A 21,093-nucleotide genomic window follows, 5' to 3' on the forward strand; every position below is an offset into this window, starting at 1 on the left:
CTAATCTGGTGATAGGATTGTTAGCCTCATAGAAGAGGAAGAGAGAGATCCCTCTCTCTCCACACTCATGCACCTAGGAAAGGCCATGGGAGGACACAGTGAGAAGGCAGCTGCCTACCAGCTGGGAAGAGAGCTCTTATCAGGAGCCGAACTGGCCAGCACCTCCATCTAGCACTTCCCAATCATCGGAACCTTGAGAAAATAAATGTCTGTTGTTTAAACCACCTAGTCTGTTGTATTTTGTTATGGCAGCCTGAGCAGACTAATACAGCAGATGACAATGAGATGGTCCTTACAAGACTTCCAGGATTCAAGGAAGAAGTCTGAGCTACAAATGTAGATTTGGGATATCACAGCCTAAAGACAATAGTTGGTGGTGATGAAAGACATTAACCTGTGATAGTATGTAGATTGAAAATAGAATATAGCTGAGAACAGAACCATACATTACTAATAACACTACTATCCAATTCTCCAAATGTGCTCAGTAGCCTGATTGTGGGAGGAATGACTAGCAGATGGTTGAATTTGTTTTAGGTTTCAGTTGCAGGGTGTGTGTGGCCAAAGGGCAAGTGAAAGTGGGTGGTAGCAATAACATAAGCTGCCAGAGACAGTGCTGGGTGTTTTATGTGCCTTTACTTCCTATCATTCTGTTAATCAGATAGTCATATTTTATAGATAAAGGAAACTGAGATTCGAAGACATTGAGTAAGTTTCCCAGGGTCACAAAAAATTATTTTATTACATTTGATTTCTAACAGGATTCTTCTGATGGAAGAAATGGAAAATCAATTTCAATAGTGCATTAAGCAGAGCTAGTTTTGAATTGCAAATGTTTTTTACTCTAAAGTGAAGCTCTTTCAATGTACCTCAAGGGAAGAAATCAGGTGGTATGAGAGGCCATCTGGTAGAGACTGATACACTAGGTCACAAAAACATTCTGGGGGTAGATGTATCAGTGAGTTTGAAAAGTTGAAACTCTATGAATAACAGTATTCAATAAGTGAGTAATGTACTGGACTTCATGATTTCAGGTGAAGAAAAAAATTTAATCTCCTTGAGGACAGTGCTATATTTAGAGGCATGCTTTAGTGGAAAAGAATAAAAACTTGTTCAAAAAGAAAAATAAGCTATCTAATGTTTGAAATATGTGTGATTTGAAAAAAAATGATGTTTTTTCTTAACTCACTCACTAAAGAAATCCTTAACCACTGTATGATAAGAAAGTAAAAAAAAAAAAACAAAAACACCTCATTCTCAGGTCTTAAAGAAATCCTGCTTCCTGGCCTAGACCTTATGGACCTAGCAATGAAGGATATTCAGAGTGGCATATTTAACATGTTCTCTATGGTATCGGTATAATTTTAAAAGACTTAGTGGTTACAAGGAACTTTTCTAAGACTCACATAGCTTTGCAAAGATTTACACATTAATCTGTATCTCTCAAGAAGTAGATAGGTGGTAGGTATTTAACCAACTAACAATGATACTTAAGCAAGAAAAAGTAAAGCGACTTCCTCTAATGCCACAAAACAGTTAGGGGTGACACCAGAAATAGAAGCCCTAACTTCTAAGATCGTGTCCTGACAAATGCGTTAGTCTACTCCTCCTACTAACAAGCCTTGTTAAGCATGAGAAATCTTGCATAATATTGAACCTCTCTGTGAAGTTGAATCAGAAGCATTAAAATATCAATTCAGCTGATGTTTGAAACTTGTAAGTTTTCTTTAAAATGTTCACTTTCATATGTAGAAGGTATGCTATGTATCAGGAAGAAATCAGACAGAATTCATCATGAGAATACTGGCATTTCATCCTTGAATGACAAGCACTGAATACAGTCAGATGGGTGACTATCCAGATAACATTAATAATAACGGAATTTACTTTAAGACTTCAAGAGACGAATACACATCCGTCTAGAACTGAATTAAAAATCTAATGTTGTATTTTTTCTCTATGTCTCTTCTTTTATAACTCCTTTATATGACATTTTAAAGTATTTTTTCTGTTGCCTTTACACAATAGGAAAATGGATTTTATGCAGTTAAATTAAATAAAAAAGATGAAACTGAAGACAGGAATGCAAAAGATACTATGCAAATTTTAAAAATGTTAACATATTGGAAAATTTCTTGACTTCTACATCTATCCTAGAATATTCCAGCTTTGGGTCTAGGTTGTTTTCCCCCCTCATTCATTTATTTCATTCATGCAACAAATATTAAAAAGATATTTATTATGTACTAGGTGCTGTGGAAACAACAGAAAATAGAGACATTCAAGACAGAACAAACCATGTCTTCATGGTTAGATGGTCTTCATGGTTAATCATGTCTTCATGACTTAGATTATAGTAGACACGATGGGATCAGCGGAAGTGTTGAAATGTGAAGACAGTTAATAAATAAATAGACAAGTTCAAAATGATATTCAAAGGTAATTTCAAATAACCAAAAAGTGTTGTGCAGTAAGTATATTAATACTCTCAAGCCAGAGTCCACTAGGAACACACTGCAGTTGAACAAATTGGGTTTATCACTTATTGAAGCAGGAGAAAATACACACCAGGAAGAACTATAGTGTGTGTCAGTAAGAGGGTGTTAGAAAGAACCAATTATAGAATTTGGGCTTTTGATGGGTGATTTGGGAGAGGGACCAAGGAAGCAGGGGTTTGCTCTAGATTGAATGCTATCAGAAAGTAAAGGCAATTCTATGATTAGACATCTGGGTTTTTTTTTTCTTTTTCATAAATGTTATTTTTAATTAACAATAATTTTATATATTAATGGGATGCAGTGTGATGTAATAGATGTGCATATTGTAGAATAATTAAATCAAACTAATTAAAAAATTTGTTACTTCACATGCTTATTTTTGTGGTGAAAACATTTAAAATCTACTCTCTCAGCAATTAAAAAATATACAGTCATATTATTTATTACAGTTACCATTCTGGGCAATAAGATCATTAAAGCTTATTTCTACTGTCTAACTGAAATTTTATATACTTTGATCAACACCTTCCCTTTCCCCACCGGCGCCCCCACCCCACACTGAATCTGGTAACTACCATTCTCCTCCCTTCTTCTATTAGTTCAATATTTTTAAATTCCACATCGGAGATCATGTGCTATTTGTCTTACTGTTTCTGGCTTATTTCACTTTCCATAATGTCCTCCATTCCATCCCTGTTGCACAAGTAACAGAATTTCCTTTTTCTTAAGGAGAATAGTACTCCAATGTGTGTATATACACCAGGTTTTATTGATCCATTCATCCAATAATAGACACCTATGTTGCTTCCATATCTTGGCTATTGTGAATAATGCTACAGTGAAAACATTGGAGTGCAGATAGCTCATCAGCATATTGATTTCTATTTCTTTGGGTATATACCCAGAAGTGGGATTGATGGATCATATAGTAATTCTATTTATCTTGAGGAACCTCCATATCATTTTCCATAATTGCTGTATTCGTGTACATTCCTGCCAACAGTGCACAAGGTTTTCCCTTTCTGCACGCTCTCATGAACATTTGTTATCTTTTGTGTTTTTGACAATGGCCATTATATCAGGTAACATCTCCGTGTGGTTTTAAATTGCATTTTCTTGACAATGGCCATTATATCAGGTAACATCTCCGTGTGGTTTTAAATTGCATTTTCCTGATAATTAGTTATAATGAGCATTTTTTATTCATATATCTGCTGCCATTTGTATGTCTTCTTTTGAGAAGTGTCTATTGTAAATAGTGCTGCAATAAACATGGTGATTCAGGTATCTTTAGACATATTGATTTTTTTTTTCCTTTGGATAAATATCCAGCAGTGTGATTGCTGGATCACGTGGTCGTTCTTTTGTTTGTTTGCTTTTTTTTTTTTCTTTTTGAGAGATCCTCCATACTGTTTTCCGTAGTGGCTATACTAATTTATATTCCCATCAACAGTGTATAAGTATAACCGTTTTTCTGCATCCTCACCAACACCTATTATTTTTGTATTTATAATAAAAACCATTCTAACAGAAGTAAGATGATATGTCTTTGGGGGTTCTAATTTGCATTTTCCTGATAATTAGTGACATTGAGCAATTTTTCTGATAGCTGTTGGCCATTTTTATGTCTTCTTTGCAAAATGTATATGCATATCCTTTGCCCACTTTTTAATGAAATTATTTGTTTTTTTGTTTGTTTTGTTTTGTTTTTTGGGTTGTTTGAGTTCCTTGTATATTCTGGCTATAGGTCCCATGTCAAGTAAATAATTTTCAGATATTTTCTCCCATTCAACAGGTTTTCTCTTCACTCTGTTGATTGTTTCCTTTGCTGTGCAGAGCTTTTTATTTTAAATAGTACCGTTTGTCTACTTTTCTTTTTGATGCCTATGCTTTTAAGTACTAGGCCATACAAACTTTGCATAGCCCAGGATCCTGAAGTGTGTTCCCTATGTTTTCTTCTATTAGCTTTATAGCTTTGGGTCCTGCATTTAAATCTTTAATATCTCTAGAGTTGACTTTTGTATATGGTGAGAGATAGGGGTCCAATTTCTTTCTTCTGCATATGGATATCCGATTTTTACAGCCTTGTTTATTGAAGAGGATATCTTTTCCCCAATGTATGTTCTTGGCACATCTGTCAAAACTCCGTCAGCTGTAAATATGTGTATATATTTCTGCATTCTCTATTCTGTTCCATTGGTCTGTCTGTTTTTATAGCAATACTATAATGTTTGGCTTAAAATAGTGTTATATCTTTTGAAGTCAGGTAGCATGATGCCTTCAGCTTTATTCTTTTGCTCAGGATTGCTTTGGCTATTTGAGCTCTTCTTTAATTCCACACGAATTGTAAAACTTTTTTCTATTTCTGTGGCAAATTACATTTTGATAGTAATTGCAATAAATCTGTAGATTGCTTTGGGTAGTACGGTCATTTTAACAATATTAGTCATTACAATCCATGAGCATGGGATGTCTTTTCATTTGTTTTTGTCTTCCTAAATTTCATTCGTCAGTGTTTTATGATTTTCCTCATAGAGATCTTTTATCTCCTTGGTTAAATTTATACCTAGATATTTTATTTTATACATTTTAGCTTTTGAAATTACATTTCCTTGTTGATTTTTTTTCAGGTGGTTTATTATTGGTGTGTAGAAACACTGCCGATTTTTATATGTTGATTTTGTATCCTGTAATTTTATTAATTTATGTGATCTAAGAGTTTTTGATGAAATCTTGGTTGGGGTATTTTTGGATATAAGATTATATCATATGCAAAAAGAGACAATCTGATTTCCTTTTTTCCAGTTTGGATGCAATTTTTTTTTTGAGACAGAGTCTTGCTCTGTTGCCCAGGCTGGAGTGCAGTGGTATGATCTTGGCTCACTGCAAACTCTACCTCCCGAGTTCACGCCATTCTCCTGCCTCAGCCTCCCGAGTAGCTGGGACTACAGGCACCCGCCACCACGCCCGGCTAATGTTGTGTGTTCTTAGTAGAGATGGGGTTTCACTGTGTTAGCCAGGATGGTCTCGATCTCCTGACCTCGTGATTCACCCGCCTCAGCCTCCGAAAGTGCTGGGATTACAGGCGTGAGCCACCGCACCCAGCTGTAGTGGTAGTAATTGAGACCTTTCTCTTCTATCAGTGGGTTTTATACGTTCATGTGTTTTTCTGATGGTAGATATCATCCTTTTGTTTCCAGGTGTAGACCTTCCTTAACTATTGCTTCTAGGGCCCGTGTAATAGTCATTAATTCCCTCTGCTTTTCTTTCTCTGAGAAAACAATGTATTTCACCTTCATTTATGAAGGATAACTTTGCTAGGTGTGGCATCTTTGGCTGCTAGTTTTATGTTTCAGAACTTTGAATATATCATCCTATTATCTTCTGGCCTGTAAGGCTTCTGCTGGAAATCTGTTGTTAGTATGATGGGATTTCCCTTGTAAGTGACTGGACACTTTTCTTTTGCTGTTTTCAGAATTTCTTCTTTGCTTTGACTTTTGAGAGTTTGACTATAATGTGCCTTGGAGAAGACCCTTTTCATTACATCTATTTGGGGATCTCTAAGCCTCCCATGTCTGGATGTCTAAATCTCTTGCTAAACTTGGGATTAAGTTATTATTTCATTACATAGTTTTCTCTCCCTTTGGTATTGTCTTCACCTTCTGGAACATTGAAAATTTGAATATTTGGTCACTATATGGTGTCCCATATGTCACATAGGCTTTATTATTTTTTATTGTTTTATCTTTATTTTTGTCAGACTGGTTTTTGTCAAAAGACCTATATTCAAGTTCTAAAATTCTTCTTCTTGATCTAGTCTATTCTTGAACCTTTTGAATGTATCTTTTTATTTCATTCAATTACTTTTTTAATTCCAGGATTTCTGCTTGGTTCTTTTTTTATAATATCTATCTCTTTGGTAAATTTCTTTTTCATATCCTGAATTGTTTTTCTGATTTCTTTGTATTACTTATCTGTGTTCTATTGTATCTCATTGAGCGTCTTTAACATCATTATTTTTCTCTGATTTTATAAATTTCTTTTTTGTTGGAATTTGTTACTAGAGAATTATTGTGTTCCTTTGGAGGTGTCATATTTCTTTGCTTTTTCATGTTTCTTGTGTCTTTACATTTATATGTGTGCATCTTGTATAAAAGCCACTTGTATTAGTTCATTATCATGCTGCTAATAAAGACATACCTGAGACTGGGTAATTCATAAAGGAAAGTGGTTTAATTGACTCATAGTTCAGCATGACTGGGGAGGCCTCAGGAAACTTACAATTATGGTGGAAGAGGGAGTAAATATGTCCTTCTTCGCAAGGCAGCAGGACAGAGAATAATGAGAACCAAGCCAAAAGGGAAGCCTCTTGTAAAACCATCAGATCTCATGAGAACTTACTCTCTATCATGAGAACAGAATGGGGGAAACCACCCCCATTATTCAATTACCTCCCACTGGGTCCCTCCCATGACACATGGGGATTATGGGAACTACAATTCAAGATGAGATTTGGATGGAGACATAGCAAACCAATATTCAGGCTTCCAGATGGCAAGCTCTGGCCCTGTGGTGGCGGAATTAGGTTGGGTAAGCTTGTACTCACGTTCCCCCATGGGGCATGACAGTGCACCCAAATTCAGAGGGTTGGGTGATGTGAGTTTAGGTCTCATGCCCTTGGATACAAGGAGTTGAAAGCTGAAATGGTCAATATGATCTGCAAAAGTGTAGGATGGTGACTACCAAACTGTCTTCTGGAGAGCCTTTTTAAAAAAAAAAAAAAAAAAAAAGACAAGGTTTTGCTCTGTTCCCTGGTCTGGAGTGCAGTGACATGATCATAGCTCACTGCAGCCTCAAACTCCTGGGCTCAAGTGATCCTCCCACCTCAGCCTTCTGAGTAGCTGGGACTACCTTTGCCACTACACCCAGTTATTTTTTGTTTTTAAAATGGTCTTACTATGTTGCTCGGTCTGGTCTCAACATCCTTTCCTCAAGTGATCCTCCCACCTCAGCCTCTCAATTAGCTAGGATTACAGGCATGAGCCACCATGCCCAGCTGGGAAGTGTTAATTGTTGCTCCAAGATCAAAAGTTTCTGTAGTGGAAAGGTTGCTGAATTTTGTCGAATGCTTTTTCTGTATCTATTGAGATGATGATGATTTCTGTTTCTTTATTCAGTTAATACAGTGTGTCACATTTATTGGTTTTGGTAAGTTGAACCATCTTTGCATCCTAGGGATAAATTCCACTTGATCATGGTGACTGACTATTTTTATGTGCTTTTGAATCTGATTTGCTAGTATTTTGTTGAGTATTTTTTCATCTACCTTCATCAAGGATATAGGCTTGTAAGTTCTTTTTTTTTATATTGTTCTTGTCTGGCTTCAGTATCAGGGTAATGCTGGCCTTGTAAAATGAGTTTAGAAGTATTCTCTCTTCTTCAAGGGGAGATTTTAAAAAAGATTGGTATTTATTTCTTATTTACAAGTTAGATAAAATTCTGCTGTGAAGTAATAAAGTCTGGGCTTTTCTTTGATGGGAGATTTTTTAGTGTTGATTCAGTTTTATTCTTGGTCTGTTCAAATTTTCTTTTTTCTTAACTTTGTCCTCGTAGATTCCATGTTTCTAGGAATTTATCAATTTCTTCTAAATTATCCAATTTATAAGCGTAAAGTTGTTCATAATATTCACTTATGATCCTTTGTGTTTCTGTGGTATCTGTTGGAATATCTCCTCTTTCATTTGTGATTTGAGTCTTATCTCTTTTTTTCTTAGTTGGTCTGGTCTGGCAAAGGGTTTGTCAATTTTCCTTATCTTTTCAAAAGAAAACTTATTTAATTGATCTTTTCTATTCTTTCTAATCTCTACTTTATTTACTTCTATTCTGATCTGTATTATTTCCTTCCTTCTGCTAACTTCATGCTTTGTTTGTTCTTCCTTTTTTAGTTTCTTGAGATAACATTAAGTTGCTTACTTAAGAACTTTTCTCTTTTGTAATGCAGGCATTTATTGCTATAAACTTCCCTCTTAGAACTGCCTTTGGTGCATCCCATAAGTTTAGTATGTTGTATTTTCATTTTTATTTGTCCGAGGATATTTTTAACTTTCATTTTTAATTCCTTCCTTGATCCATTAGTTGTACAGGAGTGTGATGTTTAATTTCCACATATTTGTGAATTTTCCAGAATTTCTCCTTTATTAATTTCTAGTTTAATTCCATTATGGTCAGAAAATATACTTGATATGATTTCAGCTTTCTTAAATTTATTAAGAATTATTTTGTGGCCTATTGTCTATCCTGTAGAATGTTCTGTGTGCACTTAAGAAAAATGTGTATAATGGTGCTGTTGGATGAAATGTTCTGTATATACCTGATAGGTCCATTTGGGGTAAAGGGTTGTTGAAGTCCATTCTTTTTCTACTGATTTCTTGTCTGAATGAACTATCCATCGTTGAAAGTGCAGTATTTACTATTACTGTATTATACTATTACTATTACTATATTATAGTCTGTTACTGTATTATAGTCTATCTCTTCAGATTTATTAATGTTTGCTTTATGTATCTAGGTGCTCCAATGTTAGATGCATGTATATTTTAAATGCTTATCTTTTTAATGAACTGACCCTTTTGTTATTATATAATGACCTGCTTTTTCTCTTTTTCCCAATTTTGACTAAAAGGAGGTCATTCTAATATAACAATTATATAAGCATAATCACCTCACTCTGTATTGATCTAATCTAATACAAGCATAATCACTCCCATGCTCTATTGGTTACCATCTGCCTCTTATTCCATACCTTTGCTGTTAGTCTATGTGTGTCCCTAAAGCTAAAATAAGATTTTTGGAGGGAAAATATTGTTGGATCTTGTTTTTTAATCTATTTAGACATTATTTTAACTGTAGACTATAATCTCTTTACCTTTAAAATTAGTATGGATAGATATGGGCTTACTATAGGCATTTTATTAATTTTTTACTGACTTTTGTAGTTATTTTGTGTCTTTCTTCCAATCTTACAGTCTTTCTTTGTGATTTGTGTATTTTTGTAGTAATATGCTTTGATTCCTTTCTCTTCATATTTTGTATATGCCAGAGGTTTTTCCTTATAGTTATCATGAGGCTTGCGTAAAATATCTTATAGTTAAAGTATTCTAATTTAAGCTGAAAATACCTTAACTACAATTGCATACAAAGACTCTATGCTTATATTTCTCCTCCCTCACACATTTTATGCTATTGATGCAATACTTTATATCTACTTATATTGTGTACGCTAACCCATTGTTTATAGCTATAATTGTTTAAATACATTTGTTTTTTTAACTATCATACTAATGAGTGATTTACATAACCCCTTTACGGTTTTAGTATATTCTCAATTTGAGTATATGTTTACCTTTAGTAGTAAGCTTTATACTTCCATATGTTTTTATATTTTACATATTTTCCTTTTATTTCAACTCAAACAATTCCCTTAAGCATTTCTTGTAAGGCCAGTCCCATGATGATGGATTTCCTCAGCTTTTGTTTGTCTTAGAATGTCTTGATCTCATTTTTCATTTCTGAAGGACTGTGTTGCTGGGTGTAGTATGTTTTGTTAACTTATTTTTTAGCACTTTCAATATGTCATGCCACTCCTTCCTGGCTTGCAAGGTTTCTGTTGAGAAGTCATGTATAGTCCTATGGGAGATCATTTTTATGTGATAAGTTTCTTCTCTTTTGCTGCCATAAAGCTTCTTTGTTTTTGGCTTTAATTTGATTATAATGTTAAAATCAGAAACAAATGAGATTTAAGGCAGCAAGAATTTTGAGTTTATCTCTTTTGAGTTTATCTTTCTTGGGGTCCTTTGAGGTTCCTGAATCTGTATGTTCATATCCCTCCCAAGATTTGGGATTTTTTCAAACAGTATTTCTTTAAATAATCTATCTCTGTCTCGCTTCTCCTTTGGATACTCTCATAAATTTTATATTTGTACATTTGATGGTGTCCCATATATCCCTACACTTTCTTCACTCTTTTTTTTATCTTTTTTTAATTCCTCTAATTAGCTAATTTCAAATAATCTTTCTTCAAATTCACAATTTCTAATTTTTTTGCATGATTGCATCAGCTATTCAAACTATTGAGTTTTTCAATTCTGCCATTGTATCCTTCAGCACTAGGATTTCTGTTTTGTTCTTTTCCACGGTTTCTATATTTTATCAAACTTCTCATTTCATTCATGCATTGTTCTCCTTATTTCTTTTAGTTGTCTATCTCTATTTGTTGAGTTTCTTTGAGCTTCTTGAAGGTGAGCATTTTGAATCCTTTTTCCAGTAATTTGTACATCTCTTTTTTGGTGGGGTTGGTTAGTAAAGCCTTAGTTATTTTGATGGTGTCATGTTTGCTTCATTCTTTGTTATTCATGTAGGCTTGCATTTCTGTCTGCATTTGAAGGAGCTAACTCCTCTTTCACTCTTTATAGAATAGATTTGACAAACTAAAATTTTCTCCTAATAGGTCTGCAGGTTGATGAGATTACCTCTGGGCTCATGATTGAGTGGCATTGGATGCAGGTCTTGTGCCTGATATTGGGTCTACAGTGGAAACTGCAGTTGGCAGTGTTGTTACCAGAAGCTGTAGTTGGTGTGGGTCCCATTTGGTTTCTGGGCAGACTGAACTGTCTCCAGATCTTTGGGTCTGGATCTGGGATGATGAAGGTCTGCTTCAGGATTCACTGATTGCAGGTCTTTTTCCATGTGCAATGATGGATATGGCTTCCACTGGGTCACTGGCAGGACTCCTGTTGGATAACTAAATGAGTGCCTGTCCTAGCCATACTGTACAAATTGGTGGATGAGATGGGCTTAAACTGAGACATAAAATTGTTTCAGGATATACAACCAAGGCTGAGATCTTTAGCCCCCACGAATAGGTATGTGTACAGTGGTTTCCTAGATGAGCAAGCCTGCTTTCAGACTGCAGTTTAAAAAGGTTGGGGCCAATTTATAGGGCCATTTAAAGGTCCACAGTGGGACAGAGGTGAGGGATTCAGCCTGAATGGGCACTGTGGGACATGCCTTCTTGTGCCCAAGCAGGCCAAGCTTCTCTCAGTCTGAAGACAAAAGGGGTCTGGACCTAAATCCAGTGCCATTTGAGGATCCACTGTGGAACAGAGGTTGGCAAAGCGTGTCAGGGAAACAGACAGGCATGTCTCCTGGTGGGATTCCAGCTGGGCAGAATTGCTTCAAGACCACAGCTGGGAGGGACTGAAACCAATCTTCAGGGCTATTTTTAAATCTGCTGTTGAACTGATGTTGGCAAGCCTGACCCAGTGGCAGTTGGGGGTGAGAACCCCAGTAGATCCCTATGTGGTCAGGATTGCTCATAGACTGCATCTGAGAGGGGCTAGAGCTGAGATTCGGGGCCCAGTTATGGTCTTCTATGGGATGAAGGCCAGCAAGACTGTCCAAGTGCATCTCTAGCAGTTCCTTGCATGGTGGAATAACTTCAGGGCTGTGACAGAAGGGCTGGTGCCTAGAAAGGGTCCCTTCAGGATCTGTTATGGGATGGAAGTTGTCAAGCCCATTAGCACTGATGGGCTAGTCACCCTGTGCCATTGGGATTATTCCCAGGCTGCAGTTAAGCAGGGCTACCATCAAGATTCAGGGCCCCTTCAGGACCTGCTGTGGGATGGAGGCTGACAGTCTAATGGCACAGATGGATGAGTCTACCAGCATGTCTTATTATGGATGGGATTACTCCCAGACTATGGCAGAGAGGGGCTAGAGCTGAGATAGGGCCCCTTCATGATCTGCTGTGGGACAGAGGCTGCAAGTCTGTACTGGTAGTATAGATGGGTGAGTCTCTCTCTAGGTCCCTGTGTGAGAAGTACTAGGCTAGAATTACAGCTAAAGGGGGCTGGAGCCAAAAGCTATTACAGGATAGCTTTTGGGTTCACGGACAAAACTGATGGCAAGAAGCAGATGGGTCTATCTGTGAAGCACTAATGTGCATGATTCCTCCCAGCCCTTTGGTGGATGCTTTTGGAAGCAGGCTCAAGCACAAATGGAGCTGTAACTAAACCCTTTGGAAAATGGGGTTATTTATGGGTCTGAAGCTGGGTCCACAATTACTGGGTCTGCCACCTAGGTGCAGGTCTTTACTCTCAAAACAATAATCCTAGATCTTGGGCTCCACTCTGGTTTCACAACCTCATACCCCAATCCAAGGGCTCCCACAAATAAATTTTTGATCATGAATGGGTGCAGAATTATTTTTTTTTTGTGGAGTAATACAAGTGGGTGACCACCTATTCTGCCATCTTATCTCATCCCCTAGATATATGTTTTAATTGCTTCCTATTTACCCTGTTGGTGAGGGAAGGATTTTGTACCTCAAGAGATACCTATGGAGACAGCCAAACACACAGACCCTACATTGGACAGATGAGATTGATGCATATTTATTAATCACATACACTTACAGCCCAGAGGAGGGAGATACCACACACCATGCAGGGCCACATAGGGGTTGCATTTGGGAAAAAAAGTGAACAACCATGTGTATGGGATGCAGGTTTGGTAACATCAAGAGGGCAGGGTACTCGTCGATACTCAGGAGGATGTGATTGGCTTGTTTGAGTAGCTCCACAGGCTGGCATGGAAGTGAAACTTACTTCTCAGTGATGAAGAAGAACTTGACCTGATCTATTTGATAAGGCAGGTTCTTTGGCTAGGAAACCTTACTTACAGGAGCAGAGTAAGGAAGAATGTTTCCTGTAAGGCTATTTATGCCCCTTTCAGATGCCCTCAGCTATCACAGAAGCCAATAATATTGGGCCTTAATCTTAGGACTTGCACCATAGTATATTAATGAATCTTAGCTATAGAAAGGGAAGGAAAGATATGAGAATAAAGCTATAATTGGTTTCTTAAAAATTGCACTCATTTTAGACAAGAGACAGGATTTCTGGTATTTTGGGGTGGCACAATGACCTTGCCTTTGTCTGTACTTAGACAAAATTATTAAATGACCCTACTTTGTCTCATTTTATCATGGTCTCAAAGTAGCCTGAGGTTGGTATTATTTCCAATAGGGGAATAAAATAGCATAGCTCTGAGAGCTGGGCCAACTTCCAAATCTCAGAGGCTGCTTTTTTTTTTTCTTTTTACAGTTAAAAGGGCCTGTTGGTGCTGGGAGACTAAATTAGATGGGTTGGTCAAGGAAAGTTTTCTGAGAGAGGGATGTCAAAGCTCAGCCTTTATCACTAATAAGGAGCCATATACATAGAGAAGAACTGAGGAGAGTAGAGACAGGAGAGGAAGGGAGACAACCTGTGGGAGAGCATTCCTGTCTGAGGGAAACGGCAAGTATGAGCAAAGAAACATTTCATCACACCCAAGAGGTGTGAGAAAAACCATTGGGACCATGGCTCTTTGCTTCAATGCTCTCTAGGGGTTGGATATGGAGGAAGTACCAGAATCTCAGAACATGGGAAGTAAACTTTTGGAAAGCCTCAAAGTGATCCTGATACAGTGGTCCTCCAAGACAGATTGTCTCTTACTGCCTGTATCCTTCCCTCACAGATTCAGTTCAATTATATAGACCTTATATGAAAATCCCAATACTAATTGATACTTTAATATGACCCTGTATAACATACAACAAAATTGCTTGTCCAGGAATGTTTTACCAACATCCAGGGAGATAGATGGGGTTATTAGCTAGTGAATGTGCTGTCAGTGGCAGAAGATCAATTATCCTATATATAATTTTGTTTTTTCTCTGGAAACTAGACTGTGGTGATTTTTCTAGACCATCTAACATATATTTGAGCAAGGTCTGCATTTCCATTTAATAGTGAAGCATTCCTAGGATGTGAGTTTTATCATTCCAACCATCTGTTCATATCCAGTTCATGCATTTGAACACTATTACAATAGTTGGTTTGAAGACACCATTGCTACCAACTGGGAATTTAATATGCCAACACAGGAAAATATTAACGATGATAAACAGCTCAGACAGCAGAGAATAATGGTTACAAGCATGGACTCTGAAACCAGACAGCCTAGGTTCAAATGACAACACTACCACTTTCTAGTTGTATCCCTGTTAGGTACTTTACTTAGCTTACATGCCTCAATTTTCTCACCAACAAATTGGGATAATACTAGTACCTACCTCAAAGGTTTATTGGGAAGAATAAAATATATAGTAATTTCTTAGACCTGACACAGGATAACACTATGTAAGACCTACCTTTGTAATGATGATTACAACTATGTATTGGAAAAGAAAAAAAAGGTAATTAATACAGTATTCCTATAGTTGATGAGTTAATTATGTACTAACCAGTATATGTAAATGTTCACAGATCTTATTGAGGAATAATTCCTATCACTTACGGTTCTATACAGGGCCTCTCCTCTTCCTACAATGTCAATCACATAATCAGTTTTTAGCAAAATCTGAAACTATGCATTTAATTTAAAATATTTTTTTCCTTTCTGCCTGGTATGTCTGATTCATTCAAGCCTACTGTAGATAACAGTTTTAATACATTCTGTTACTGAGCTTTTAGAACTTTGCCTAAAGAATACACTAAGAGTCTCAGATCTTTAATTGAGGCAACCGTATTTAGTACCACTGAAATAAGTGTGAAAACAGCTTGATCATGCAAAGCTTGACATGAAGAAAACACCTGCCTGGTGTTAATAAGATACATGAATTTCAGACAACAGAAAACCAAAGAAAATTACCACTTTGTCTATCTTGGTAAAATACCAACAGAATTCTCATTATTTTCGTGACATTCAGAAGTTTATTTGAATTTCTATGAAATGTGAACAGAAAAAATCATATGGATTATGGGCTCCTGGTGGGTGAGGGTTTTTAAAATATTGCTGGATTTTTATCCATACTATCAGATTTATTAAGACAAAGTAAAAGAAAAAATAAGGAAAAAATAAATATTTGTTTTGTTCTGGATATTCATTAGAACAAACCAGAGTGATCTGAGAATCAATTTCAAGTATCTTAATAGGCCTGGATGTATTGGACATTAGTGTAAACACACATACCCACTTCTCTTAAGGTTCGGGGTCTCAATAGAAATATGTTGAAAGTTCCTATCAATTGACACTTTTATGCATAAGAGAAAATCTTTTACTTTCACAAACCTACTTTAGTTGTTTAAGAAAAGGAAAAATCTTAGTAATAATAATACAACAGTCATTAAAGGAATAACTTAGTGCCGATGCCATCTTCTGATAATCACCCCTCAGAGCCTTGATTCTAGGCTGTGACATTGTCAGAGTTTGCATTGGTCACCAAACAGCTTTGACATGGTATTACCTAAATCATTGCATTATTACAAGCACGACTGAAAAACTACAACTTCTTTTTTTTTCAGTGAAGTCAGGAAATTCATCCTCCAACAGGTTGAGAGCATCACTAAGAAAAAAAAACACAGGATTATTCTTGTGTTTGTTGCCAAATTTATACAAGATTTATAAAACCCCAATATCATATGCACTGAATTTTCAGTGTTTTTTGCTTGCTTCTTGGCTTGTTTGTTTAACATATATAGAATAAATTATCTTGTTAGACTGCTTTCTATTTCTAATGGACATGTGTACACATAATTTTTTGGAAGCAAAGTTATGCCTTGTTTCCTTCCTGGTTATTTATTTTGCCTAAAAAATCTTAGTACCTACACCAAAAGGTAGCTAATATTCATGCATAGTCAGCACTTAGTTGACTGTGATAAATTGTCAAAAGAAAGGATAATTGAAATCTATTGTACTGCCAAATCTAATTTGATATTCTACACTTAAACTTATATTGTGTCTTACAGTTGGCCATAAGTGCTAATAGACCAACTGAAGATATTTTAATTTTAATTTCTTTCATCCTTCCAAAGATTTTGATAACTTACAACATTGTATGAATAGTACTTTACAGTTTGTAAGCATTTTGACACAAATTGTCACTTTTGATCTTCCCAATATCCTTATGGGAATGAGAGATTATAGGATTATGGAAGATTTTATTATTCTCACTTTATATATTAATAAATTGGGAAACAGTCATCATGTTCTCAAGGAAATGCAGGTAATCAGCTCTAGAAAAATTAAAAGTCTAGAATTTCAAAGTTTGTTGAATGCATTGCATTGCACTGAGAAAACCCATTACCTTTTATCCACAATAGCCCCTTCTGTCTCCTTGCTGCCCTGTGTCCATGTCATTCTCTCTACTGTTTCTGGAACTTTGAATGTTTTTCTTCACTTCCCTTACTCCTTTTATGCACACTGTCTTGAATGTCCCTGCTTCTCTCAAATACCTAAATCCTGCTCATCTCTCAAGGTCTAGCATAAGTTTCATCCCCTCCAGGAAGTCTTCCAGCCCCCGCTGTTCTTACTTAACAAATATAGCACTTACGGGAATTTATTAAGTTCTTAAGTGTTTAATTTATGTTCATCTAAATTCTCCTACCAGATTATAAGCACCTGAGAACAGAGATCAAGTCTTATACTTCTTTGAAACTCACAACATTCTAGCACTGGATATAGATATAATAAATGCTTGCTAAATATTTGGTTATTGTTTAATTACCCAATGGAGACAATGCTGAAACATATCTCATCTTCCTTATCTGCATTTCCATCCATGTGGCTTGTAATGTAGCCTGTATAATCACTTACTATGGTAGAGTTCAGTGTGGGTTTTTTCAATACATTCATACATCAATTGACCCTAACATTAATTTCTAACTGTCAATGACGCCCAGTCATATGACCTAGGGGATCGAATTAACTACACATGCCTGATGGATTCCCTGAATAGAGTAAACATTTGGGCCATATATCAGCATTGAGAACAGGAACAGAAGACATTATGCTGTGACTGCATTTCTATAGAATTAGATTAGCATTACCCATTCTGCTAGTCATAATTTCTCAGCAGATCAGGGATATCTATCAATAGTATTTCCTGTGATATAGCACATGAAAATGCATTCCATTATTCATTAGAAGTATTGCTGATCAAGCATATTATCCTTATAAACTTACTTTTTAAGAAAGAAATGTTTATATGAAAATAACATACTTAAGAGTCATTATGTGAAAAAAGGATGTCACTGTATGACAGTTTGACTCTTCTGAAATGTAAGTGTTCGGTTTAATCAAATAACTGCTTTTGTTCATATTTTAAGGTGAATTTGGAGAAGTCTGCAGTGGACGTTTGAAGACACCAGGGAAAAGAGAGATCCCAGTTGCCATTAAAACTTTGAAAGGTGGCCACATGGATCAGCAAAGAAGAGATTTTCTAAGAGAAGCTAGTATCATGGGCCAGTTTGACCATCCAAACATCATTCGCCTAGAAGGTGTTGTCACCAAAAGTAAGTTACTGAGTTTCTTCATTACTTATTTCACACACCTATCTCAGTTTTTTTTAAGAAAAGGAAAAATCTTCATAATAATACCACAGTCATTAAAGGAATAACTTAGTTCAGATATCATCACCCCCTCAGAGTCTTGATCCTAGGCTGTGAGATTATCAGAGTTTGCATTGGTCACCAAACAGCTTTGACATGGTATTACCGGCAAATCATTCCTAACATAACTTAAAGTAATGAATCAAGAGTAAAGGGTTATGTGTTTTTGCTTTGTTTTGTTTTGTTTTTTGAAATGTCAATAGTAACAGAACAAACACTTTCAGTGTTTTGGGTCATTAAGGTAAAATATTTCTGTTTAGAAATAAATGTCATATACAAATATAAAATGCTTTACCTGGAGTAAAACTTATAAACAAAAATTCGGCATGGAACCTATATAAATGGCATTAGGAGTAAATTATTATAATTTATATAAAATGAAAAAAGTTTACAATTCCTCAAGTAAAAATTCTTCTTTCACAGAAATAATGGAACAAAGTTTATTCCTTTGAAAAGAAATGTTTTCAAAAATCCAAAATTAGCAATATCCTCTAAGAAATAGATTGCTATATATTCACTTTCATTTGAAAAATGATAGGGCATAAAATATGACAATATTTCTCATTACTTTATTCACTAAGAATTATTACATATAAAATCCAATACAGATTTGGCCTTTTAAAAATAACTTCAATCCTTGAATGAGGCATTTTTCTTTCATAAAAATAACATTTATTTTAAAATCTTTTAAATAAAATTGAAACTTTGTGTCATATTTGGAAGCAGGAAAGTATAAAAGCTTACTAAAGAGGTGCAATTGACTCTGTGTCTGAAACACCTAAGTCCTTCTCACAAGGCATTGTCCAACATGCTACCCAAAATGAATAGATTCCTGACAGCTATGAAAGTTTGGAAGACAGAAAAGAATGCTTCTGATGACAGATGTTGCAGTGGACTATTACTTTAGTGGCCTTAATGGGGCCTTTCAGTGTTCATGTCGTTGTATAGTTTTTTCCCATATTGATTCTGGGCTTTTCTATGTAACAAACCTTGGCCAATGGGACATTAGCAAGTGTGATGCAAGTGAAGGCATCTTACATGTTTGTACGTTGGAGCTTGTCCTCTTGCAACACTCTTTCCTGGAACGAGTCTCTATGCCTAATAAAGGCAATCCATAAGATAAGGCCACATGCAGTACTCCAAAGAAGAGAACTGAGGTGATTCAGCCAATATCCACATCTGAACTCCAAGCGGAATGTCAGCACTGAATGCAGCCTTGTGAGTGAACCATCTCTGATGTTACAACTCCACTACAACTGCTATTAGATAGCTATAGCTGTGGAGGAAAGGAACCGTGCACCTCCATCCCATCAACCCATAAATCACAAAAGATGATTAAATGGTTGTTGTTTTAAGCCACTAAGTTTCAGATGGTTTGTTGCACAGCAATAAATAACCAAACAGATGGACCCCAGTTAGAATTCTGCTCCTGCCACTTAAGAATTATGCAGCTATGGGTAAATTGTTTAACATCTGTATCCTTTACTTCCATATCTGTAAAATGGGACAGGAATGCTGTAAGAATTAAACTTGTCAATGTGTAATACATTTAGCACCCTTTGTGCATCATTGTAAACCACATTCAATAATATTCTTTATTGGGACTATATGTGCTAGCACTTTATACGTATATTTTACCATTTCATTCTCACAGCAACCCTAATTGATATCATTATCTACATTTTATGGATGAGAAACGAAGGCCCAGGCAGGTTAACTAACCCACATAAGGACTTTTAACCTACAGTATGTGGCATGACTGGTATTCAAAATTAAGTCTGTCTCACTTTAAAACCCACCCCCCTTTTTTTTTTTTTTGCTTTTGCTATATCCCTTTGAATGAGTTTTATACTTTAATTGTCTTATTTGAATTGAACAACATTAAATAAATAACAATCTGAATTAAATAACATAATTCTGCCTTTCAGAATAGGAAAAAAATATTGGGGTAGAGTGATGTTAATTGCACCTAAAATATAAAATTTGGAAAGAGCCAGCTATGCCATAACACCTGGTAAAGATTATGACCTAAAAGAGAGAAACAGAGAGACAGAGAGAAGAAATAGATGTTAATTATTTCTTTCATATTTTCTGACTTCCTTGTTATTAATTTAACATGAACATTTCAAGTTATTCCTTCTGTATTATATATCTCTGGCAGGCAAAAGATAATTTTCAAGTTGGGTTATGAACCTTTGCAGAGCATTTTAAATCACAATTTAAGCATGATGTTGAAGTCCTCTGATGTGTGTTTATGCATGAAACATCTGGAAATGAGCATCCAACAATAAATTAAAAGGTTTAAAAAGTGTCATATCTTTATTTTCTTACTTTAATAAATCAAATTATGCCTTTTTCCTGTATTCCTATGTGCTTTATTCACATATTCTTATATGTGAATTACACATCTATCCTTTCTCAATCACAGACACACACACACACACGCACACACACACGAAAAGAAAAAAAAGATGTATATCCCTGTGAAATAGTGGGAATCATTTATCCTACATCAACTAAATATGTTTAATAAGATATTCTGTGGTACTTGCCTGCCAGTTTGAAATAGTTTATTTCACATAAGTATCCAACATAGTGATTGCTTTACAACTCTAAGAATCTCATCTAGAAATGAGACCAGTGACCTCTACTTAGCCACATTTATATGATTTACAAGTCAAGGTTTTTGTTCCATTTCTTAAAAAAAAGAAATAAAATAAAAATCTCATGTCTGTTATAGGAAAACGGATTGAGAAAGGATAGATTCAGTATACTGTTGAGTGGCAATCACCATTGTAGCAAGAACTTGTTAGAGTGAGCCCCATATATGGTGGTGTGGAGCTACCAAGGTGGGTTGTAGAGATAGAGAAGGGAATAATCCTCATAAAGATAAATGGGCAGGTTTATATTGTTATCATCTTGACTCAAGTGCTATGGGACTGTTAGAAGAAAGCCAATAAATAAATGAGTGCCTCATTCCCATAAATTCATAGTAATTATTCCAAGATTACCCTTAAGTAGCTAAGAGATAGCTAGCAATTAATGCTCCCGAAGGACTACCCATTGCATAAAAGATAATACTGATCAAGATAAAGATGCAGTATAGG

At 35.7% G+C, this 21,093-nt stretch overlaps 1 protein-coding gene across 3 annotated transcripts in view; it reads left to right on the forward strand.

Annotated features, from left to right (window-relative positions):
* The window catches only part of EPHA6 (EPH receptor A6), a 925,594-nt gene that overhangs the window by 695,940 nt on the left and 208,561 nt on the right, over nucleotides 1-21,093 (forward strand). For all 3 annotated transcript variants that reach the window (XM_055383472.2, XM_055383471.2, XM_019024873.4), the window contains exon 11: nucleotides 17,705-17,890. In XM_055383472.2, coding sequence (XP_055239447.2) covers nucleotides 17,705-17,890 — 186 coding nt within the window. The remainder of the gene's footprint in view (nucleotides 1-17,704; nucleotides 17,891-21,093) is intronic.

This window comes from Gorilla gorilla, chromosome 2 (genome assembly GCF_029281585.2).
Source record: "Gorilla gorilla gorilla isolate KB3781 chromosome 2, NHGRI_mGorGor1-v2.1_pri, whole genome shotgun sequence".
Classification (NCBI taxonomy): Eukaryota; Metazoa; Chordata; class Mammalia; order Primates; family Hominidae; genus Gorilla; species Gorilla gorilla.